General features: G+C 37.7%; 1 protein-coding gene across 1 annotated transcript; it reads left to right on the top strand.

The window, feature by feature from the left end:
• The first annotated feature begins 1,303 nt into the window (after positions 1-1,303).
• LOC140145916 (angiotensin-converting enzyme-like) lies at positions 1,304-25,776 on the top strand. The gene is made up of 11 exons (XM_072167642.1): positions 1,304-1,518; positions 6,522-6,723; positions 6,900-7,039; positions 8,711-8,898; positions 10,516-10,793; positions 11,107-11,292; positions 16,375-16,642; positions 19,895-20,118; positions 20,546-20,789; positions 21,211-21,333; positions 23,748-25,776. Exons 2-11 carry the CDS (start codon positions 6,531-6,533, stop codon positions 24,001-24,003), a joined length of 2,100 nt encoding a protein of 699 aa, XP_072023743.1. The 5' UTR covers positions 1,304-1,518; positions 6,522-6,530; the 3' UTR covers positions 24,004-25,776.
• Positions 25,777-26,206: the final 430 nt, after the last annotated feature.

Here is a 26,206-nt window from a genome sequence, read left to right as displayed (position 1 = left end):
TTCAGCTTTCCAAAAATGTATACTTTTGCTAGTTATGGTTGATAATTGTGGAGATAATCTAATTAGAAACTCGATTGGTGTAAAAAGTTATAATATTTGTGATGTAACGCTAAGGGTGGCGAGTTCAAGACACATGGCCTTACAGTATATTGTACATTATGAAATATTATGGAACTACTGTCAATATTCGTGGTTAACGGCAACTAGTTCAGAAAACTAGGTTTTACGGTTTACTGGAAATGTTTACAGTTGACAGGTTAGCCGCAAGTCTTTTTACTATGATTATTTAAATAAATAAAAGAAAATAAGTAAATACTCTTTAAAAAAAGTAATTACATGTGCACAAGTATAACTTGTTTTATATGACGGTTTAAAAAAACCCGATTTTCTAACAAATTTGGCCATTTTCATGAAGTCTCTAAGTCTGAAGAATAATTTGCCTTGCTTGCATTATTTCCATCTAAAAGTCATGCTATCTTACTTATCCCTGTTTAGCTGTACTCTGAAAATTAAAAAATTGGAAAGCCAATCAAATCAAATAGTTTTCAGACTTCAATTTGATCCAAGGTGAAAGGTCTGATGACTCGTTAAACATACACTTGTGGAATTATTTGAGATATTTTCGTGTTTATGTGTAAAACCAATGACGACGTCAAAAAATTGGCAGAAACCAATCTATGTTTTTTATTTGTCTGCTATCTTCAGTAGATAGCACGGGGTTTTCCAGAAGGTTTGAACTAAATCAAGCGTTAGGGGAGCACCATTTGATTTCCAGGGGGCGGGCATGGAACTTATGACTTTTTTGAAAAAAAAAAAACCCAAAGTTTGTCCACTAGTGAGACGAAAAAAATCGCCTTACTGGTAAAAAAAAAATGTTTTGCCCAGCAAATTAAAATTAAAAAAACAAAAACAAAAAACAATTGCCGCCTTCGGGATATAATAAACCGTTTTTATTAGTCGTTTACATACCATCTAAACCGAATGTCATAATATTTTGTAATGACTAATATTTTGCATCTTAAATGTGCAGTCAATATACACAAACGAATACTATATAATCTTTCAGATGTTAAGCTTTAGAAGACATGTCACCAAGCAGGTCATATGTGCTGGCCTTGTCCCATTGTGTTTGTTCATTTGTGTATGGAGAACTTCTTTTGATAGGGCATTTAATTTAATTACTCCATCGGTTTCAGGGCGCAGTTCATTGAACTCAGCGAGATGCTATTTGAAGTGTTTTTATATTATTGCAAAATGGAACGTGGCGATTGCATTGACAAACCTAATAAATTCTTCATACCAGGGATAAATCAGTCTTAGCACTGGTAGAAACATATGGCAGATTTGTAACACAGTTTGGATGTTTTTTTCAACTTTTTGGTGTCAATCGAAGATCATGATGATGAGTACAATTTGATGAGGATATTATGCTTCTGATGTAGATGACTTGAAGACTCGGAGGAACTTCCTAAACGTAAACGGTGCTACTGTATCTTTGGCAACTCACATACAGTAAAGGTATGATGTATGTACGTAATGTAATACACCAGGTACAAAAAGGAAACTCGTCAGTTATAGTCATCCTTCAACAACCTGATAAGTTTGGATTATTTTGAAATATACATTTTGTTAATTTGACTTTGCTTTCTCATTTGACACCCTGTTCATTAAAAATCGAACAAGAATTGACCATATATGCGTTTCCAAACCCTTAAACCTCAAAGTTCCAATTTCAACGAATTTCAATGGGAATGTATCGTTGTATTGCACACAAACCCCACGGGCTAATCAATAACAGGCACAATTGAATCGTTAAAATTGCAACTTTTGATTTTGGGGTTTGAAGGTTTGGAGGTGCATATCTTGGTCAATTCTTGTTCGCTTTTTACGAACAGGATGTTAAATGAGAAAGCAAAGTCAAATTAACAATATGTATATTTCAGAATAATCCGAAATTATCAGGTTGTTGAACAGCAAGGATTGCTATTGTCAATCGGGTTCGTTTTTGTGTTTCGATTTTTTCTTGGGATTTATCAACGTTCTTCGACCTTTAATGTTGTTGTTTTCCTTTACACTTTCCTTTCTTTTCTTTTTTTGTGGCGCCCTCTACGGAGGGGCCACATATAGGCATGACTTTGTGAAAAGCTTCTAATTTCACTCTTGCTAGATTTACTCCTTAATTGTTTTGCTAAAATTATGCCCAGCTCAGAAATAAAACCACAATATGCTAGGATTTTTATTTTATTATTGTTTTCTGATATGCACGGGATAAAATGATGTGTGTATATTCTTTGTTTAAAATACAAAATTAATGGACTTATAAAAACACCAAATAACCCGTGACCTTTGTATGGTTTAAACCAGTTTACCGCCTCTTAGAACCCGATAGACGGTGACATTTGACCATTCTAGCTATGTATGTTTTGAACATGTTTGCACATGAACTAGTTGTTTACAGTGTGAAGAATCTACAACATGCTCATCTATCAAGGCACATTTCTTTAACCCCAATACATTTGTGCATTCATTGAATGACCTTTGAACATGTGAGTACAAAAACTCATACTTTGCAACTTAAGGTCAAATTTTGCACTATGATTATTTAATTGAGGTTATTGATAATATGCCACTGGAATGAGGCCATTGTGGTCCATAGTGATTGCAGTGCACATAATCCTTAAACCAACACAACCACTGACCAATCATGAAATCACTAATTGGTTTATGTGCTTGAATCGACTGCTAACTGATTGTGACCAAAGATATTAGAATACAGCTCAGTATCTTTGTGGTGACTATCTCTGATAAAAAACATTAATTAACGAAAATCAATTCTGGTCAGCAGAGAAAGGAATAAATTCGGAAGACATGACTGTGTTGAAGGTCAGAAGTGTATTTGCAAAAATAATATTTATTGTAATATGCCTAACTGCTGGGAAGGGTTCCTAGCAAGGTAAAGTGAAAGAAACCCCAATGGCTATTTTGTCTGTTTAAAATAGAGTTCTATGGCCGACTTAAAGTCATAATTATGACGTAATTTTGTTATTTATTAATTAATTTTTAGCAGAATTAATAACATAAAAATGGGCTGTGCCGTTTCATGAAGAATAACGATCGATCTTACCCTTGATTTAACAGGCCTGTCAATTTCTTGGTATTGTTTGATATGAAAGGAGGGTATGATTGTTTTGTATTAGTTTAAGTATTTCCTAGCCTCTCTTAGCCACATGGTTGGCTACAAAAGACACAGAGTATACCTTAGGATAAACTGGCATGAGTGCGTCGACCCCACGTTTTCAACATTTCAGGACGGAGGTCGGGTGAAAAACGAAATTACGTTTACATGACTTTGTCGAAATTCGTCGTGTGACAAGAATGAGTGTATAGATGACTAGGGGGAAGCTTACTTATTTGTGCTTCTAGTTATCCATCATATACCCTAGGCCCTGCATAACAAAATTCAACAATATTCAATATCCAAAGGAATATCCTCACTACAATAGGCCCCAAAACAGAACTCCCACCCCACATAATCGCAAATTGACACGAAAGCTTCATTCCATGAAGCATTTCTCTCGTATTTGATCATCTTCTACTCTTCCCTAAAAAAATCATTATAATACCAAATCTAATCACCATGGAATTCACCATATCCCGTCCAGCTCACATTGGGCGCCACATTCCTTTTTAAAGGAATTTTTATTTAACAGATCTGGTACATAAAGCTATCTGTTAATTGATTCAACACCGTGCATGTTCAATGGGTAAAGAACATAAAACGCAATCCTAATTTATTATTAAATTGAGACTCGTTTTGCAAGAAGTTTCGGTTGGCAAAAGTAATCGAACGCATAACACCGTGTTGAAATTGCCGAAAGGATAGTGTTAATATTAAATCTCTCTTTTTGGGGCGCCCTCTACGGAGGGTGCACCATATAGACATGACTTTGTGAAAAGCTTATAATTTCACTGTTGCTAGATTTACTTCGCAATTGTTTTGCTAAAAAATGCCCAGCTCAGAAATAAAACCACAATATGCTTGGATTTTATTTTATTATTGTTTTCTGATATGCACGGGATAAAATGTTGAGCGTATATTCTTTGTTTAAAATACAAAATTAATGGACTTATAAAAACACCTAATAAATCCAGACCTTCGACCTTTGTATGGCTTAACCAGTTTACCGCCTCTTAGAACCCGATAGACAGTGACCAACACTATGGACTACAATAGCCTAATCTCAATGGCATAGTCCAAAAACCTCAAATAAACAATCATAGTGCAAAATTTGACTTAATTTGCAGAGTGTGAGTTTTGTACCCAAAGTTTACCGTGTGTCTTAGAACCCGATAGACGGTGACAGTTTGTTTGCTGGAGAGTTATATAAGTCAGAGTCAGGATATAGATATCATTATGCCTCTAATCACGAATTATAGCGCAGAGTAGGTTAGATATGAAAATGGAAAGTTACAACAAATGACTATACACCTGATTCGTGAACTGTGTCTTTTTGAAAGACCCTTCCTGTTTATCCTTCATCTCTATTTGATTTTCAGTGTATTAGCAAGTAGATGATGTATATGTATCACAGACGTTATACATTTATAAAAACGTTTTCTATTGGTCAACATAGGTAATCCCCCCCCCCATATTTTGCCAGGGGAGCTTACTTATTTCTGCCTTCTATACTATTCATCATATACCCCTGCATAACGAAATTCAACAATATTCAATATCCAAAGCAATATCCTCACTACAATAGGTCCCAAAAACAGAAATCCCCACCCCACATAATCGCAAATTGACACGAAAGCTTCATTCCCATTTATTTCATCCAAACGGTCCTGTCATACACCTTCCCCAATCAAACACATTTCTCTTGCATTTGATCATTTTCTACTCTTCCCTAGAAAAATCATTATAATACAAAATCTGCACACCATGGAATTCACCATATCACGTCCAAGCACTATTCATCATATACCCCTGCATAACAAAATTCAACAATATTCAATATCCAAAGCAATATCCTCACTACATGACAATAGGTCCCAAAAACAGAAATCCCCCACCCCACATAATCGCAAATTGACATGAAAGCTTCATTCCCATTTATTTCATCCAAAACGGTCCTGCCATACACCTTCCCCAATCAAACACATTTCTCTTGCATTTGATCATCTTCTACTCTTCCCTAGAAAAATCATTACAATACCAAATCTACACACCATGGAATTCACCATATCACGTCCAAGCTCACATTGCGCGCCCCATTCCTTTTTTAAAGGATTTTTTATTATATAAACACTGTAATCTATTTTCTACACTTATTTGCTGGCTACAATAAATTTGAAACAACCATACAGTCATGTACTTTTAAGTAAAATACTATCAAGGAAAACATAATTGTGTGCCATTAGTTTACAATGTTAAAGTAAAATAATAATTTAAATGTAGCTGTGAGTGCACCTGTAGCTATGAGAGCACCAACAGCATGATAGCGATAACTTTTTAACCCATGATGACCGTTTTGACTCTTTGCCATGTTTTCCCCTCATATCGAGGAATACTCTAATGTTTGACTACATAATTATGACATTTGACTGTGACATTTGACTTCGGTTTGATTTTATTCATGTTCCTGTGATATGGAGAATTACTTTCACCAAGTTTAAGCCCAATCGGGAGAAGTTTAAAATTTAGCCCCTAAATGACCTTTGACCTCGGTTAACTTCGATTGTATTTCGTACCGATTATGTTGGGAGAGCGCGCACCGGTACGGTCTGATGGGGAGGGGGCACAGACGGATTTTCGGCAATTTTCCTATGGTATTTTGTAAATTTTCAAATCGAATGGGGGACGTGCCCCTCACGCCCTATGACGCTACGCCTATAATATACTGGCTTATATTAATCCAGTAAACCAATAATAACCAATACATCAAAGTCAGAAAGGAGCGAGCGGTGTTTCAGTTCAAAACGTAAGACACTTGTCGTTAATGTTTTAAAACGTTAATTGATTTTAGCCGCTAACTGAGAGCGGATATTTACTGACAATATTGTCACTATGATCTCTTTTGACGATAATTTGCTGCAGTACTTGTTTTTATTGCAGACATATTGACGATATTACATCAATCTGAAAGACGTGTTTTCAATGTGTTTGTGACAAAAATGGGACAAAAACGTCACCATAAGACCATTCGCAGTCTCTTTTCAAGTTTGCAATCAGTGTTGATGGATGAAAGAATACATTTAACATGTTTAATTAAATATAAGTATGTAATTACACAATGGCATTGGAAGCGAATCTTGCAAGGAGCTCACCATCAACTATTTACAACGTCTTAATACATCATGTAATTGAAGGCGGGTCAAAATAGGAATTCTAAGAGTTTCAAAATGGGTTTTTAAAGGTTATCTTGTTGCAAGTATTGTTCGTGAAATAAAACGATCCATAATCGTCTTTTGTCTACTGTAAACATTTCATATCGAAACGTTCTTCTTCATTTTTCTTACAGAAATTAAAAATGTTGCGGCAGAATAATTTGGTTATTGTGTTTCTTCTGCTCTTCCTTGTATATCTGGGTTCATCATATCAATTTCCAGACATCGAATATCTAAAATCACTTCCTGGAAAATATGATTCGCTGCTCAAGGAATTGGCGTGTAAAGATTTGACCAAAAGAAGCCAACTCGTCAATTGTGAAATAGTGTTATCCGGTAGGTTATATACTGTAATACACATTTTAGGGACAAGTAGCTCGTTTGTGGAGTCCACATACAATCCGCTCGTGCATTATCATGATTATAGACGTGACTTTGTACCTTAGTGTTGCTCCTAAATTTAAAAATAGATTGACTGAACCGATTTGTAACTGCTCTTTCTAATGATTTAGATGACGACACACTATTAACAGATGAAACTTTGGCATGGGAATGGCTGGAACAAATCAACGCCATTGAGGTGGAAGAGTCGTACCAAGGAGCTATTGCCAGTTGGAATTATGCAACCAACATGACCGACTACAATCAAGAGGTATGAGATGCAGATATTGTTGCTAGAAACAACTTGTTATTTGTAGATATTAAACCGAGATAAGAACCATGAACATTGAATACACTGGGAACAATTCACCAACATCAACGTAATAGGCCATTCTACTTTATTTAGGCCCACATGGCCTGTAGCAGAATAAAAGTCACATTCACCCCCCCGGATTCACCCCCCCCACACACACAAAAACACTTTGTGTTCTGTTTAGGAAGTCCCGCCCGGATATAGCTATATGTGGCATCCTCTGGATATACACAGACAGTAATAATTTACATAATAATATCAGGTGATTCTTAATAAAAAAATGACAAAATAAAAAAATATTTATATCTGATAATTTTGTGAAATACAGACATGAAGACAAATCAGTGCATAAACTTGACACTGTAGTCTGAAGAAATAGAGAAAATGCTAAATTTGCTTATGTTCTGGGCTGGCAACATTGCATTTGACAGATACAATCCCGAGCTTATTGTTAAGTGTTGTCCCGAAGTGTTGCAAGGTCAACTAGTGGCAAATGGTGGTCATAGACCAGAAACCTAGCTGGGGCATGTTGGTGTTTTAGAGGTATCTGACCCCTGCAAAATGTTCCAAAAATGTTCCCTGGTCATGAGGTTTGGCGTCACCGAGTTTGAGTCTCATACTCCTTACAGATGCCCAGAAAATTAAATTATAAGATTTGACCCAGATAACCTTTGACCTGACCCCTGCACAGCGTTCCAAAGTGTTCCCCTGGTCAGTAAGTTTCTTGTCACAAGAGTTTGAGCCCCGTATCCCTTACAGATGTCCAGAAAATGCATTTCGAAAATTTGACCTCTGCATGACCTTTGACCTGACCCCTGTAAAATGTTCCCTGATCATGAGATTTGTTGTCACTGATTTTGAGCCCCACACCCCTTACAGATGTTGAGATAAGGCAATTGTAAGATTTTACCCCCCTTAATGACCTTTGACCCCAATTCTGAGTGCAAGGTATGGGCTCTGGGTAAAGCCGATGCACATGTGTAAGTGACGTCATTGTGCTATGTAATATGTGACAGAAGAAGCATTTTGAAGGTATTCGGTTATATACCGAAAATGCCCCTTTAATGACCTTTGATCCCAATTCTGTTTGCACCCTATGGGCACTGGATATAGCCGATACATATGTGCAAGTTACGTGATTGTAGGGTGTAACATGTAGGAGGAGAAGCATTTTGAAATTTTTGTTGCCAGAAGAAAGAAAGAAAGAAGAATCGGAGAGCATTACAGTACAACCCCCCCAGCTAGGTAAAAAAGACACAAACGAGAACCATGTGAATAATTTGTGCTTTTTCTTGCAATGTAGACAGATGGTCCTTTATAGGGCCGGATTTAATCAAAATTATTTCCTCTTTTCGAAACAATGGAGATATGGTCCGTTCTTTATTAGGAAAATACAGCATTTTTAGCCTGAAGTGAGCTAAAATTGCCTAAAATACATTCCAGATCGTTACCATGGCAACGGGAAACATATGAGAGAGCAAAGTGGATTTTTACAATATACACCCAACGCCCATTCGCCCTACACTGTAATTTTGTTCACCTTTCCCAACTATGCATGGTATTTAGCGAGGGTTACTCTTAAATATTCAATAAATTGATATCCTATCAATGGTAAATTATCTATTTCAGGTAAACGGCAACGTTTCCTATTTAAGAGCCGTTTGGGGTACAAAAATGAAGAAGCAAGGACGGCGATTCGATTGGCAGAATTTTAAAAATCCAACTTTGTATAGGATTTTCAAATTTATGGTTCGACGTGGCAAGCTCGACGACAGCAAACAACGGGAAGATCATTTAAACAAATCAAAACAACGAGAGTAAGTCAGATATGAATTACAAAGTACAATTAGTAATATTGTTGATGGGCCCCGTGGAATTTGTTGAATCAAAACATGAACAAGTTATATAGAAATTAAGTACTGTCTTTTTTTTCAATAATCTTCCGTTATGAATTCTGATGCCACATTTGTCTCTTCTTGTTTTATGTTAGATCTCTGCTTGTTTACCCGCTGGTCTTGTGCTTTTTCAGTATGGCAATATTGAATACAAGTAAAATCATTGGCGGTGGAAACATTAAAATAGGGGAGGGGGGGGCAGGGGCGTAGCCAGCTTTCTTGGTCAGGGGGGGCAAAATAAAATTTTTGGGGCACAGACGAAAAAAATTGCAGTTGCATCATACAATACATATAGACTGTATGTCTTCGAGCTTCCCGAAAAGGGCCTTATTGGGATGATGTGCGCGAGTAGCGCGCAAAAAATGGTATTTTACACTATTTTCGCCCATTTTCCGGCTAAAAAAGGGGGTTTATTGTTACAATGTTTTGTATTTTACACTATTTTGGCCCTGAATTTTGCTAGAAAAGGGCTCCTTGCCCTTTTCTTTTCCTTTGCCCTCCTGATTTTCTCTTTCATTTTTTTGTCAGAGGGGCACTTTTTCTTTCATTTTTTTTTCTGTGGTGTTACTCTGTCCCCCCTGCCCCCCCGCTTGCTATGCTACTGTCAGGGGCGTAGCCAGCTTTTTTGGTCAGGGGGGCAAAATAAAAATTTTGGGGCACAGAGGAAAAAAAATACTGTTGCATCATACAATACATAGAGACAAAAGGCTTTATTGGGACGATGTGCGCGCGTAGCGCGCAAAAAATTGGTATTTTACACTATTTTCGCCCTTTATCAGGATGGAAAGGGCTTAATCTTTGCAATATGCGCGCGTAGCGCGAAAAAATTGTGTATTTTCGGGCTGAATTTCGGTAGAAAAGGGCTCCTTGCCCCTTTTCTTTTCCTTTGCCCTCCTGATTTTCCCCTTTTATTTTTTGTCAGAGGGGCACTTTTTTTTCTTTCATTTTTTTTGTCATGGGGGGGCCACTCTGCCCCCCTGCCCCCCCGCTGGCTACGCTACTGCTAAAAATGCCTTTCACATTGACCAAAACTAATTACAAGACCTCTTCTACATTGAGGCTGGCTTTCCCTTTTAAAGGGAATTTTGATTAGTCTTGGATTATAATAATGATTTGGAGAATTTTACCCATAACTTTTACATTTTCACTTCTTATATAGAATTTGTTACCCGGATTTGTACGATTATAGGAAATTTCCAAATCCATGAGATTCCGCCCCTGGCACAATTCCTAACACAAAATTATGTACGTGTTAATAAATTAAAAAAGGGAAGAGAGGAAGAGAGAGACAAAAAGCTTTGAAAAATGATGAAGAGGTCCGACTCCGATTAAAATCATCCCAGGGACCGAGCCAAACGCCAAGAAAACGAAGATAAAAGGAAAATTAAAAACACAACCCCGTGGTTACATAACGTAAGTATGTTAAGCTAAAGCTGGTTACAATTATAGCTAAACAATTGAACCGCGAAGGCCGCATCCCGCATTTTAAGTTGTAAGCAGGGTTATCAAGTTTGGCTTTGTTTTGTTGGTTTATTTTAGACGGTTAAATTACGTTTCAACCGAAATGATTGACATCTATGGAAAAGGCCAAGTATGTCGACCAAAAGGAGAGAAATACCCAACGAGAGAGATGAAACCCACAACCAAAAAGGAATGTTTGACCTTAGAACCAGAATTAGAGGATATTATAGCAAATTCTCGTGATTACGACGAGAATTTGTGGGTTTGGAAAGGTTGGCACGATGCTGTTGGGCGTGAAATCGGAAAACTTTACCCAGATTGGGTGGAATTGAAAAATGTAGCTGCCCCAAACGGAGGTATGTGGTAAAAACAATCGGTACAATTAAATTTGGGTGATAATCACAAAAAATAAATTTCAATAAAAGTCTTTTTTTTCTTTTACATTTCATTTGACAAAACAATAAATTTGTGTTTGGGCATGTTCTAATTTCAATCTCATCCACGTGGTCCTGACACTACCTGCTGAAAGTAAATTACCAACAACAGGCTTCATAATCTTCAAGGCGTTGGGAAATTCCCAATGATTCGTCCTATGCACTATCTATCAAAATAAATAATGGACTCTGCTGTATTTTCTATCGTGTTCGTTATATATTTTGTCCTCTACAGACGCAGGTCAGTTATGGCGGGAAGATTATGAAATCCCAAACGATGGTCTAGAAGAGATGGTAGATGCTCTGTATGAAGAGGTTAAACCAATGTACAAACAACTGCACGCATTTATACGACGTAGACTTGCTGAACAATACCCAGGACGAGTAAACCGATATGGACCCATCCCTGCACATTTACTTGGTAAGACTATAGGAATTCTCTAAACAATGTAATATTAATATGTTTGTAATTAAAATTAAAATACACCGAGACACGTACATAAATACCAATGACTGAGGACTGAAAGAGGTACACAGGAGACGAACAAACAAATGATCGGATCATCAGCCACACGAATAGCTACGGATCAGACCACAAAAAGTTGTTTGCTTGTCCTGCACTGACCTACGCTTATTTTGAAAATCGGCCGGAGAAAATGATACCGACCCTAATATCCAGAAAAGTTATTTGTGTTATTTTACCTTTCTGAATTTTCAAAGTTTAGGGGCCTGAGCTTTCGATCCTAGCAGGATCTTTATCAAAGGCAAAGTGACAAGACAACACACAAACATGCATATATATAGTGACATGGACATAAAGGAAAAGGAAATTAGCAAGACAATAGAAGACATAAGTGGTTCCTGGGAACTATCAATTGGGGCAGGAAGTGGGATGTCATGAATGGAGATGAGAGGGATAAGGAAATGAATGAAGACAATGGGCTGAATAGAAAAATGAAAATGTGTGGTAAAAATAAAAACTACAAAAACATAATACATGATGATGGAAGTAAAAGGGAAATAAAAACTAAAATAATAAAGTGGATGGAAAATATAAATAACAAAATAGGAAGAAAAAAATTGGGGGGGGGGGGTTGGTTGGAATATTATGATAATGAAAACCAAGTTAATCGTTTCCCTCTTGGATGTTGAGACCATGTGGCTGGATGGTACGTAGGCGCTTCATCCAGAATTTCTCCCTGCTGGCACGGACGGTGTCAGGACGGTTACCTAAAGACTCAATCCCTGAAGGATCATGTCGGAGATAGAGTGGTTGGGGAGGTTAAAGTGATCACCAACAGGGGTGTCAAGCTTCTTGGTGTTGACTGTGGACCGGTGTCCATAAAACCGCTTCTTAAGTGCATTCTTGGTTTCTCCCACATACTGTATACCACAAACTCTGCAAGAAATGAGATACACTACATTAGATGTGGTGCAGGTGATGTTGCCCCTGATCCTGTGGGAGGAATTGTTGGAATTACTGGTGACAGAATCCCTTCTTGGATATGGTCCTTGCAAACAACACACCTGGAATCACATGTGACAGTACCCTGTTGTGTGGAAGGAATAGTATCAGAAAGAGGGGGGACTTCAGCTCTCACAAGAAGATCTCTAAGATTGCGGGGACGCCTGTAGGCCAGGATGGGGTTATCGGGGACCGCTCGTTGTAGCCGATCTGAGGTTTGAAGTATATGGTGATTGTCATTAGTGATGCTGCGGAGAGGAGGGAGGTTAGGATGAAAAGTGACCACAAGAGGGACTCTGGTATTGGTGTCTTGGCTTCTGGGCTTCTGCTTCAGTACATCTGACCTGGGAAGAGATTTGACCTTGTTGATGGCCTGCTGCACTTTGTGTGCGCTGTGTCCCCTAGTTGTAAGGTTCCTCTTGAGGTCCCTAGCATGCTGTGAAAAGTCAGAATCATTAGTACAAATGCGGCGGAGGCGGAGAGCTTGGCTGTATGCTATACCACTTTTACAATGTTGGGGATGGCAACTGGAAGAGTGTAGATACTGGTGACTGTCTGTGGGCTTGGTGTAGAGATCTGTGACAAGGAGTCATTTTCCTTTCTGATGGTGACATCCAAGAAGTTGACCTGGTGGTGAGAAAGTTCAGATGTGAATTTAATAGTTCTGTGGAAGGAATTGACATGGTCAAGGAAAGTGTGAAGGCTGTCTTCTTCTCTGGTCCAGATGAAAAACACATCGTCAATGTACCTCCACCAAATCCATGGACGACAAGGGGCAGCATCCAACATCTGCTCTTCAAGCCTAGACATGAAGAGGCAGGCGAACGACGGTGCCATGCGGGTCCCCATCGATGTCCCAAATACCTGTAAATAGTGTTCTCCCATGAAGGTGAAATTGTTCTTAGTTAGTACATGATTCATGAGAGTCTTCAGATCATCAATGGGGGGACTGGTGTGGTCACTTCTAGACAGCGCTTCACAGGTAGCTGCAATTCTTTCACTGAATGGGATATTAGTATACAGGGATGACACATCACAAGTGCCAATGATGGCAGTGCTGGGGATCTGGTCCGTGATGGCTTCAAGCTTCCTGAGAAAGTCCGGGGTGTCGTGTATGTATGACGGAGTCTGTGAAACAAGGGGTTTAATGAAGTGGTCAACGTAGAGAGATATGTTCTCAGTGGGGTAACCATTACCGGATACAATGGGTCGACCAGGATTCCAGGCTTGTGGATCTTGGGGAGGAGATAAAATCGAGCAGCTTTAGAACCTGTAGGAGAAAGAAATGCGTGGGCTTTGTCGGTTAATTCATCACGAGCATGCATGTCATCCAGGGTGGTCTGTATCTGTTGAGAGAAAGAGTCAGTAGGATCAGAATCAACAAGAGCATAGTTAGTACGATTGTTGAGGTGCTTCATGGTCTCATCGATGTACTTTTGGCGATCCATGACAACTACAGCAGATCCTTTATCAGCAGGCTTGATGATGATGTCAGTCCTGGTTCTGAGAGACTTGAGTGCCTGGCGTTCCTCACGGGGTAAGTTGTCATGTGTCCTGTGGGAAGAATTGGCAGAATTGTTAACTTGGGAACTAACAACCTGCACGTATGTCTCCATGGCTGGAACCCTGTTCTTGGGAGGGACCCAACTGCTTTTCTTGCGAAAAGGCTCAGGTTCAGATGCTGGCTCATCAAGGAAAAACTCCCGTAGACGTATGCGACGATAGTATTGAGTGAGATCCTGACTGAGTTCTACCTGGTTAACCTCTGGAGGGGTGGGACAGAACTTGAGGCCCTTGGAGAGAAGATCCAATTCAGCGGAGGAAAGAGAGGAGGATGATAAATTAACGACTGTGGAGGGAAGGTTTTCGTTATCATGGTTAGTAGCTGCAGGACGCCTAAACCGTCTTCTGTTGTGCTGTTGACGTTTCTCCAAGATGCCACGGATCTTCCTGTTTCTGCGATCAAGAAGTTCGGCTTTCTGTGTGGACAAACATAAATCTATCTCATTATTAAACTGTTCCCATTGGGCCTCTGTACAACATGATCGCAGGTCATCTTCGAGTTCAGTGATTTCATCAGAGAAACTGTCAAGAGAAGCAGCACAATGTTCAGTTAGGATATTGATGAGACGGATAGATGTACCATATAACAGTTGATTCCACTTCTGCTGTAGAGGACCAGAGAGAGTGCCCAGCGCTGGTGTACATTTTATCTGTAGGCCTGTAGGAATAATGCGAGAGTGGGAATAAAATCTGTAGTTATCTTGATGAAAAGAATAACGCATGGCTTTCTGTTTGGTCTTCCTGAGTTGCTGAAATAAAGATGTTGGGTTAGACATGGTAAATATAACTATAGTACACGTGGATGCTGAAAAAGAGGGGTGTAAATGACAATTAATATATGGCAAAAAGCTGTAAAAAAATAACATGCAAAATGGTTAACACAGATAACAGTAACAAATATACGATATACAATATGGATAAGGAGGATCACCACAAGGGGATACTGCAACAGAGAATTATTATAATGTTAAAAGGTGAGCTGTTGTAAACTGCTTATCCACAAAAATAGCCTGTTTAAGTAAAATTTCAAAGTTTAGGGGCCTGAGCTTTCGATCCTAGCAGGATCTTTATCAAAGGCAAAGTGACAAGACAACACACAAACATGCATATATATAGTGACATGGACATAAAGGAAAAGGAAATTAGCAAGACAATAGAAGACATAAGTGGTTCCTGGGAACTATCAATTGGGGCAGGAAGTGGGATGTCATGAATGGAGATGAGAGGGATAAGGAAATGAATGAAGACAATGGGCTGAATAGAAAAATGAAAATGTGTGGTAAAAATAAAACTACAAAAACATAATACATGATGATGGAAGTAAAAGGAAATAAAAACTAAAATAATAAAGTGGATGGAAAATATAAATAACAAAATAGGAAGAAAAAAAAATTGGGGGGGGTTGGTTGGAATATTATGATAATGAAAACCAAGTTAATCGTTTCCCTCTTGGATGTTGAGACCATGTGGCTGGATGGTACGTAGGCGCTTCATCCAGAATTTCTCCCTGCTGGCACGGACGGTGTCAGGACGGTTACCTAAAGACTCAATCCCCTGAAGGATCATGTCGGAGATAGAGTGGTTGGGGAGGTTAAAGTGATCACCAACAGGGGTGTCAAGCTTCTTGGTGTTGACTGTGGACCGGTGTCCATAAAACCGCTTCTTAAGTGCATTCTTGGTTTCTCCCACATACTGTATACCACAAACTCTGCAAGAAATGAGATACACTACATTAGATGTGGTGCAGGTGATGTTGCCCCTGATCCTGTGGGAGGAATTGTTGGAATTACTGGTGACAGAATCCCCTTCTTGGATATGGTCCTTGCAAACAACACACTTTCTGAATTTTAACACACACGTTACGGTTCCTTTACAATTCTAAGGCATGAAATCAAAACTCGACCGGCGGTTGACCGCCGGTTCCGTCGGGTTCCGCCCGGTTTCCATTTTTTTCAAACAATAGCAACTGGCGGCTGACTGCCGCGGCGGTCGAGTTTTGATTTCGTCTTTAAACTGTTTTAAAACATGTATGAGGAGAATCAGGGGCGTAGCCAGAGGGAGCCGGGGGGGGGAACTGCCCCCACAGAAAAGAGTAAAGTATCTTTAAAATGACTAAAAATGGAACAAAATTGACAAATAGGACCGAAAATTTGGCTTTGCCCCCTCAAAAAAGTCCTTGCTACGCTACTACAATGGATTATACCAATTCGCATATAATTTAATTTTAAGCTAATTATGCATGTTTTGGGTTCTAATTAAAAAACAAAACAAGATAATGTGACCAACCGATCCCACCTTCTTGAGCGGTTTTGTGGACAAGCAAACAATTAATTTTTGGTTTTGACTGAAACAAGCAAAGAAAGGTGAGTGAAAGAATCAGAGTGTTCATGTTGTTCTATTCTTAACAATTAATTAATACGTCTAATAACAAAAAGATGACACTATAGGTTAAAATCTTCATTCTTTACATCTTAGGTAACATGTGGGCCCAACAATGGAATAATATATACGATATTGCTAAACCCTTTCGAGATGTGGACGAAATAGACGTCACAGATGCAATGTTGGAACAAAAGTACAACCAGACCTATATGTTTAGGATAGCAGAGAGATTCTTTGTGTCACTTGGAATGGATCCTATGCCAGAAAACTTTTGGAAATATTCAATGTTTGTGAAGCCAAACGATAGAGATGTGGTTTGTCACGCCTCTGCATACGACTTTATGAAAGATCGTGAAGTACGGTAAATACAAATGAGCATAGTGAATATATCTCGCTAACATATCACATTTGAAAGAAAAGAAACTTACTCCAAAAGTATACCAACTTCGACTTTAAATTTGAATATATGAATACAAAAGCCACCCAAGTCCATACTTTGGCCAAATTGAGTTAAGCATGGGAAAGTGTTGCTATACATAGGCCTGTCATATGCATGAAAGAGCAACTCAAATTCATCCTCTGTGTCTATTGAGCATGTGAAAAATAGCATGTATGAAAGAATCAACCCAAGTCCATGATTTGAGTCTTGTAACACATTGATTGAAATCCAGTATGTATAAAAGTCCACTTGTAACACATTAATTGCTGTAGAGTGACTTTTGAAAAAAAAAGGGTTTAATCAAGGAAAGTGTGTGGTTTATATTACATGGCAGAATGCTTATCAACATTATACATAACTGTGTGCTTTATTTTGTACTATCTTACTAGTGGTAATCTCATTCCAACATTATTGTCTTAGTATATGATTCAAAAAACCACCCAAGTCCAGAATTTAAAATGAACCCCACGAAATTCCTGAAATGCTAATCGTCATACCTAATACAGTTTAACCCACCCATTTGCACGTACAACTTACCATATCGACCAGGTAAATCTAACTGAAGGAATTAAAATGATACACAGGTTTTTTTCTCAAAATCACTTCCCATGGACTTGGGTGGGTTTTGGATTCATGTATTCAATTGCTAAATTCTGGAAATGTTCGCACATCTTGCTAAAAAAACGATAACATGACATGACATGACATAACATAACATAACATAACATAACATAACATAACATAACATAATCGATGTTCTTTATCTAGATCAATATATTATTGAAAATTAACAACTTGATGTTTTGCAAAAGTTCATTATACAAATCGTATACTTTGCAAACTTGCTTAATTTATTGTTGTTAATGAGTTATGTACGTTAATACAAAAATGTTGTTGTTTCAGCCCTCTTTACAACGTAACTCAAGAACTGCAGCACCTATAAAAGTATAGCTGTGATATTTTAATTATTCTTCTACACGCTCGCTATGAATTGAGCAATGCAGTTTTTGCCAAATCTCACTACCATTCGTAAGATGCTGTGAACTACCAAATCACAACAGTTTAAAAATAATTCATAACCTTAAGGGGTGGGGTATGAACGTTTGGACAGTGTTTATTGTGGGACATTAAAGCACATCAGACATATCGAATTGCATTTTGAATACGAAGAATGTCCTTCTGATATCAAATAATTTTGATTTTTTAAATTCGCAATGATACAAATTTTATGACAAATTATTAAAAATTGATATTTTTATATTTAACAGTACTCGAAATAAACTTTATAAATCTGATGATTTATACTTAAAGTGTATGTAGGTGGGATGAAAAGCCGACGATCAATTGAAAATTTTGACCTTTCGTATTAAAGATATGGATTTTTTCCCAAAACACCAAAAGAAATTAGGTCTTTTGGGGAAAAAAACCATATCTTCAATATAAAAGGTCAACATTTTCAATTGATCATCAACTTTTATGTTATATATTATAAATGTGAAAAATATCAAATTTTAATAATTTGTCATAAAATTTGTAATATATCGTGAATTTCAAAAATTGAAAATTATTTGATATCAGAAAGACATTCTTCGTATTCAGAATGCAATTCGATATGTCTGATGTGCTCTCATGTCCCACAAAAAATACTGTCGAAACGCTCAAAACGCTAATTCCAGATCCCTTAATATAGCGCAATAAAAAAATGAACATTGGCACTTTTTTTCCATTTTTTAGAGGAGAACATTATGAAAAGGTACTCAGTATAAATTTATGAAATTTGCACTCCGAACTGAGTACACAACACAAGAGCCTGTTATATCCCCGTACCCATACCTTTCCACAAAGAAGTAAGAACCCCGGGCGGGACCCCGGGTTTTAATGAGTGTCATCTGCGGATCATTAAGAGTTTTCTCTACCTCCTTACTACCGTTGATGGCGTTTTACCTCAGCTAACTCAAATCAGGCCGGAATTAGCGAGGCGGGAAATTTAAAACGATTGCAGTGAGCCGGGCAAGACGCCATCAATATTAAGATGGGTCTTATTATAAGAATTCTCTGTATGGGATATGCGTTGATCTGGATATTACAGTACACAGAGAGAAACGTTACTTGCGTTAAAAAGGTAAAAGAGTCGAACCTGCAGGACGGAGTGCCAATCTCTCTTTCGTTAGCGATTAGACCAGTTTACCGTGACTGCTGGTGGGGTATCGCCATACCCCCTCAATGGGAGCCTGTTCCTTCCTAGGTAGCATTTAAGAATGCCGGTACCCATTTATATACCTAGGTGGAGAGGAGTAATCGAGATAAAGTGCCTTATTCAAGGGCACAACACGATGACATCACCGGGGCTCGAATCCGCAACCTTCCGATTATGAGTCGCTCGGCCACCGTGCCCACCACGTTAAGTAAAAAATATTATGTAAAACAAATGTTGTTATTATATATGTAACTTTGTCGAAGATTGTCAACAACTGTTTTTTGTCATGCAAGATTCTCGAAAATGTTCTAAATTTTAATCGGTACTGCATTTGGTTCTGATAAATGGCGACGTTAATTTCTTTGATCAGTTTTAGCACAGTGCAAAAACAGAAAAAGCAATCACAAAAAACAAGAAACAAAAAAAACCAACAAAAAAAACCAAAACAACAACAAAACAAAACAAAAACAAAAGAAAAAAAACATGAACACGATTTTGATCTCGTCAACATGGTGCGTACAAAGGATGCAAACGAAGGATATTCAAACGGATTCTAACAATTATGTATAAACATACAAAAATAATTTAAAGTATACACAAATAATCATCCCTAGGATCACATTGTATCCATCGCATTAAAAAATGATGATATGTATATGCTCGTGTATTGGAAAGCTTATGCTCCTACCTCTTACAGTGAAACATTATTAGTTGTGCTGATTGCAATACAGAGCTTGAAATAAAATGGGATACACTACAATTGCCTTTTTTGTACCAAAATTTGAAACTTGAATAATTATTTAAGAATAACTGTAGACTACCATTGGTACCCATTATTATGAGTGTGATTATAAATAAAGGTTTGCCAAAGCCAAAGTAGTAGGCAAAGCTTCGTATCAGTACAAATACACATTACTGAATTTGTCATCAGAGAAAAGGAAATGATTCTACTTACTACTTTTTATATTATATGGTAGAATTAAAATGTGCACCGAAGTTGACATGGAGGATCTGTACACCATTCACCACGAGATGGGTCATTGTGAATACTACCTCCAGTACTCCGATCTACCAGTCATATTCCGTAGTGGAGCCAACCCTGGATTCCATGAGGCTGTGGGTGATACCATAGCTCTATCTGTTGTCACCCCAAACTACTTACATAAAATTAACTTGCTGGATACCATAACCAGGAGTAAAGGTAAGTTTGACATCACTTCACTAGTTTAGATTTAAGAATTTGGGCCCCAGAGACAACTTCCTGGAGACAAACGCACATTTGATGTGGCCCCATGATATATATGAATTGTACATTATGCTCATTGATATCTGTGTGTGATTTGAAGGTAAAATATGATAGTTCCATAACATATTAAGGCTATATGAGTTTTTGAGGATTTGGTCGCCATTTTAGAATTAAGGGAAAAGCATATTGTTTTAACTTCTGTTGCCCAAGTATAGCTTTGGTAGGAAAAAGTGGTAGGTATTTCCTAGGATGGACCGGCGAGTGCTGTTTCCTAAATTGCCCTAGCCGTAGACGCTAGTTCAATTTTCTTTTACTGAGCTGTACCCTATAAAGGCGATTAATGTTATTGAAATATTCACGAATTTCTTTCATTTAATTTCAGAGGCCACAATAAACTATCAGATGAAGATTGCGTTATCCAAAATTGCCTTCCTACCATTTGGTTTAATGATTGACAAATGGCGATGGCAAGTCTTCCGTGGTAACATTAAACCAGAAGATTACAATGATAAATGGTGGGAATATAGACTGAAATATCAGGGTTTGGTTCCTCCAATTGCAAGAAGCTCAAAAGACTTCGATCCTGGTGCAAAATATCACATTCCATCCGGGACTCCATATATAAGGTAATGTTGAGTATAATTCATGGAATTAATGTATGTAGGTGTTATTAATCATACCCATTCTAATAACATTCAGAATGCTTCAGATATTACATTGACGAGGATCAGCTATCTCGCTAAGGATTGTATCCATCCCATGTAAAGCCAGTCCCTTCCCAACCTCTCATGAACAACTGCAATGTACGTCGGTCTCTTTGTTTGACATAAATAGGACAATTTATAGTTATATAGACGCAGACTGGATCCAATCTTGGATTCGTCGTTATGAAAAATAAAACCAAGTAATACAAAAAAACCCCACACCAATCCCCCCCCCCCGCCACTCCCACACACTACGTAACATAATTTTGATTCGACAATAAAACCAGCAAGTGATACCACTGTGGTATTTATTTACCACACGTGTGTCTTCATTCTTCCCCAGATATTTCGTAAGCTTTTTAATCCAGTTCCAGTTTCATCGTTCATTATGCAAAGAAGCAGGGTTTGAAGGACCTCTCCATGAATGCAATATCTACGGATCAAAGGAGGCAGGGAAGGCACTTAGGTGAGTATTGATTTGAAGAGAATCTGAAAATGTCAAAACATGGCATGTCACGTCACGAGTGCACGACGTAGAACCACTTGTGTTTTATACACTTGTACCTCAGTACTTTGACTTACTTGACTTATCTGCACAGGACGTTGTGTCCCTTTGCCCTCTGCCGAGTAAGCCTCCTCCATTCAATTCTGTCTGCTGCTTGTGTCTTTGCTTCTTGTGGGTTCATTCCCAGGTCCCTCTGAATATGGTCTGGTTGGTGGACGATCTAGTGGTCTTTTCTTGCTGAAATCATTAATGTAGGCTTGGTGGGGAAGTCGATGTTGGGGCATCCTGAAGATATGCCCAGCCCATTTCAAACGTCTCCGGTAAATGACATCGTTGATTGAGCTAGTGATGTTGAGACTCTGTCTGATGGAATTGTTGTGGATTTTGTCAAGTAGAGAAACTCCAAGCATTGCCCTAAGGCATCGCATTTCAAAAACATCCAGTCTGTGTCGATCGGATTCACGTAGCGCCCAGGTTTCTGGCCCTTAGGTGGCAATAGGTAGGGTGAGATCCTTTTTAATACTTTCAGCGATCTGGTGATGAAATTATTAGACCAGATGGTATTTTTCAGTCTACCAAATGCCCAGGCTGCTAACTTTGTGCGACGTTTAATATTCTCTTCTACTGAGGGCACACTTCTAACCAGAAAGACGAAGTTATTTACTTTGTCAATGGGAATTTGGTTCAGCATGAAATCTCCTGGATCGTCAGACATGCTCTTGCATTTTGTTGGGTTAATTTTCATTCCCCAGCTGCTGCATGCTTTTTCCAATACATTAGTGCAGATTTGCAGGTTCTCAATGAGTGTGGTGTCATTTGCATATCAGATGTTGTTAATACACATGTCATCCATCTGCACACCTGAGCCTAGCTTTTGGATGTCCTTCATGACAAAATTCAGATATAGATTGAAGAGGCATGGTGAGAGCAGACATCCCTGTCTAACACCAACTAGGACTTCAATTCAATCGGTGATCTGTCCATTTATCACGACTGAGCATTTGGTTTGCTCGTACATTTTTGCAATGAGGTTCACCAGTCAGTTTGGTGTCTACTCCTACTGATCGCAAACATTTCCAAAGGGCCTCCCTCCATATGGTGTCAAATGCTGCTTTGAAGTCCACGAAGTTCCAGTGTATTGTATGAGTCTTTCTTTACCCTTGTCAAAGATTTGGTGTACTGAACAGTGTACGTGGAATCGATCAAGAGATCTATTGTCCTAAAAATCGGGCATCGGCACATTAAATCGGTCATGCCTGTACATTATCTACTTTCACTATTATTCATTATTTTGACTCTAAAGCTCAATTACAAAGGGAGAAAATCACTGAAGAAAGAACAAGATTTTCAAAATATCTTGTAACCGCGATGTAGTATAGGGCGCTATCGGATGATTTTTGAGTTAGGATCGGTTTTGCTACATTTATAGTGGAGTGGATGGTAGGTCATAATTGGGCCAAAAGTTAAAATTTGTTCCTCTCATTGCTAGGAATAAAAAATGTCAATTGTCATTCTGAACTAGCATGCTTAGTTCAGGAGTTATAGAGTAAACTACTTGGTCAAATGTCAAATAGCTCATGCACAGAGGCCAAATTTTCAAAATGCACCGATTCAATCACTAGTTGTCTCTAAATACTACTCTCGGCAAATGAAATAGGAAAATAATTTGTTTGAGAAATGTATAACCTCAGAATTGGATGAAATCATGGGTCAAAGGTTATGCACGTACATATTTCTATTGGACTTAGGTTGCATAAACTCTGAATAAAAACCCCACCAAAATTGTGAATTTTGTGTTCGAGATTTCCTATATTACGGGGAGTAATTCGAGACCAGTATCGATGAAATCGGACCATTTTTAAATTTAGACTTCTGTGTATGAAATTTTTGACATTTGACCTATTATAACTCCTGAACTATGCACCGTAAAAAAAATTGACAATTGACTTTTTTATTCCCTGTGATGAGAGGAACAATTTGAGATACATTACAACATGGTGAGACTATTGTTAAGTTTTGGCCCCACTCTGACCTTCGACCCCTCGAATGAACCGCAGGAGTCATAGAATTTTTATCATTTCAGGTGCAAGGATGCCAAAAAACACTGGTTCCACTAATGTAGCAAAAGAAAATCCCAAACCCATAGCGCCCGGTACACAGACATGTCACAGACATGACAAAGAGATGCCGCGCTCCTAAAATGTCAACATTCATCAAGTTGTCAGACGTCTTCATACTATCTCAACTAAACGTTAGCGCGAGGATACGGTTTCGGTAATAATATTATGCTGTGTTGCAAATCGTTTGTGATCTTTTTTCCAAAATAAATTAGACTGACACTTAATATTCTCACCAATTCTTTTTTTTATTTGCAGAGAAATGTTATCATATGGCACGAGCCAGCCATGGACAGATACCCTCGAAGTGTTGACTGGGAAACGTAAAATTGACAACTCAGCTATTAAGGAATACTTCGCGCCACTCATGGAATGGCTGGAAAAAGAGAACGCACAGAACAACGAACAGATTGGGTGGGGTATGAACAAGATTGAAGACGAGTTGGAACTCTTGGCCGAGAGACTCTGGGAAGATGAATACCAGTATAACGAAGAGAGAGAATGGTGGTACTAAAGTAGCATGAAATTAGTTGTCTCAAACATTGGCATCTCAATTCCCACAATGTAACATTTATTTTATTCATAAAGGCTACAATGGGCTCTTTTTACAGTCTTCATGAGTGCTGCCACATTGAGTAAAAGTTGACCTTAGAAACCACTTTAAGAAAAAAGCAAAACCTTCCATTTCAACCTTAAGTGCCTAAACTATTGCCAAACTTTGCTCCGGGACTTTGCTTTCCTGATTTCCTCACTGACTTTTTTGTCAAATAATTATTGTGGGAATTGAGGTGTCAGTGTTTCAAATTGAATACATATTGCCGAATTGAATAAAACGAAGTAGTCTAAAGGTAAAAAGAGTTATAAATATATTTTTTACAAATGGGAAGACGGCATGTTTATTATGCCAACAAATAATAATCAAAAATGTCAAATAACTTCTTTTATTCTACATGTGGTCAAAACAGTATACAAAAGCATCCAACATCGAATTTTCTTTTGTAGATGATGGTGAGGGTGCAAACAGAAATTCGATTAATCATGCAAAATCATATCTAAGTACTTTTCTAAAAGACAAAGAATTATTCCAATAATGGGGTATTTATTTTGAGAACTTGACAAAGAACACGTCAGATTAAATTAAAATGTTACTTAATTGTCTTAAAAGTTACGTAGAATATTAGAAGATAAGTGCAGTTTACTTGTAAAAGGGGAAAGGGGAACATGTGGGGTTATTAACCATTTTTAAAGCATAACTTAACAAAACTTTGTAGACATACGCCTTTTGCCTTTGAGGCCTTTTTATGTTACTTCCTATACGATATCATAGATTTTAAATCTATGACGATATATAGCTGTTCCTACACTTATTTTCGTTCTCTTCTTTAGGGTTTGCAAGGAAAGATCTTATGCCAGTAATACAGGGTGATTTAAAATTAACCGTGCCCAACTTCAAAAATTAAAATAAAATACTTACCGACATTTGAATAATTTGTGTTTGTAAGCTGTAGCAAGATAGTATGTTTCCTATTATTGGTCATGTCTTTACCTCTAATGGTTTTGAAGAAAAATTCATTCTTAGAAAACACACCAAAAATGATGTTGTACACGGATGTTATTCAAACTATCTGTTCTACATGAGTTTTTACGCTGGTATATCTGCCTATGCATGTTATGTTTCCATTTGTAAATTCATATTTAAATGTGCTAGTGTGCGATGCGTAATTCTTCTTTCCCCTGTGTATTTTAAGTTGTATCATTATTGTACTTAATTTAAGATATTGTAAACTTGTTTTCAATTTAAGGTATTGTACAGGTGGCTTGTACTTTTAAATTTGTGTATTATTGCTTTCATGTATTTTTGCTTTGTAAAGCGCTTGGTGAACGTTCTTTTGTTGTAGGCGCTCAAAAATATATTTTATTATTATCAAAACAATAGGAATATTCTGTTATTAATGTTGGTTTAAACAAATGTGTATATAACAATATATAAATTATTGTTCATGTATTATAAAATTGAATGCAAAATCATATATTTTTCTTGGACTACACTGGTTTTATACTTACTGTGTAATTGAATTTCCATTATTTTCATTGGCTCTTCGTGATAAAAAAAAAATGACTTTTTAATTTGTGTATACTGTAAAATGTAACAAACGGCTATATTTCTGGATTTAATTTGTGTGACCATTTTTAGGGCCTACTTATCTAATCTTGATTTTAAAACGAATCAGTTTGATTTGTTTGCCTCAAGTATATTGAAATTATAAGGAAATAGAACATGGATATGCCGCAATTCGGTGAGAAAATTCCGTAACATTTTGTAACCGTATTTCTTTCAACATAATGGCTCACTTTACGTCTTTTCTTCATATTTGCTACAACATTGCGCAGATTCTTATACCTATCTTAGATATTTGGATAAAGCCATTTTCAAAAACCAATTATTATGCTTGTGTTATAGGCCCTTAGTTCTACGTAAGTAATCATTTGGGGTGGACGGGTCACTTTATGTTGTGTTGGTTACAAGTGAAGGTAGTATGGATGTACATACCCTTACATAACTCTAAACCGCTAACCTCAATTTCGTAATGGTGCTAGCGCGCGGAGCGTCAACGTAAATAGCCAAGTGAGTGTTTCCTGGTATAACTGTATCTACCCAGGAAACACAAAACGTTTTCAAAAACATTAACATTAACAAAAGGTTAGAAAAGTGGCCA

This window comes from Amphiura filiformis, chromosome 1 (assembly GCF_039555335.1).
Source record: "Amphiura filiformis chromosome 1, Afil_fr2py, whole genome shotgun sequence".
NCBI classification, from domain to species: domain Eukaryota; kingdom Metazoa; phylum Echinodermata; class Ophiuroidea; order Amphilepidida; family Amphiuridae; genus Amphiura; species Amphiura filiformis.
Note: the sequence above shows the minus strand (reverse complement) of the source record. Positions and strands in the feature narration are given on the sequence as shown.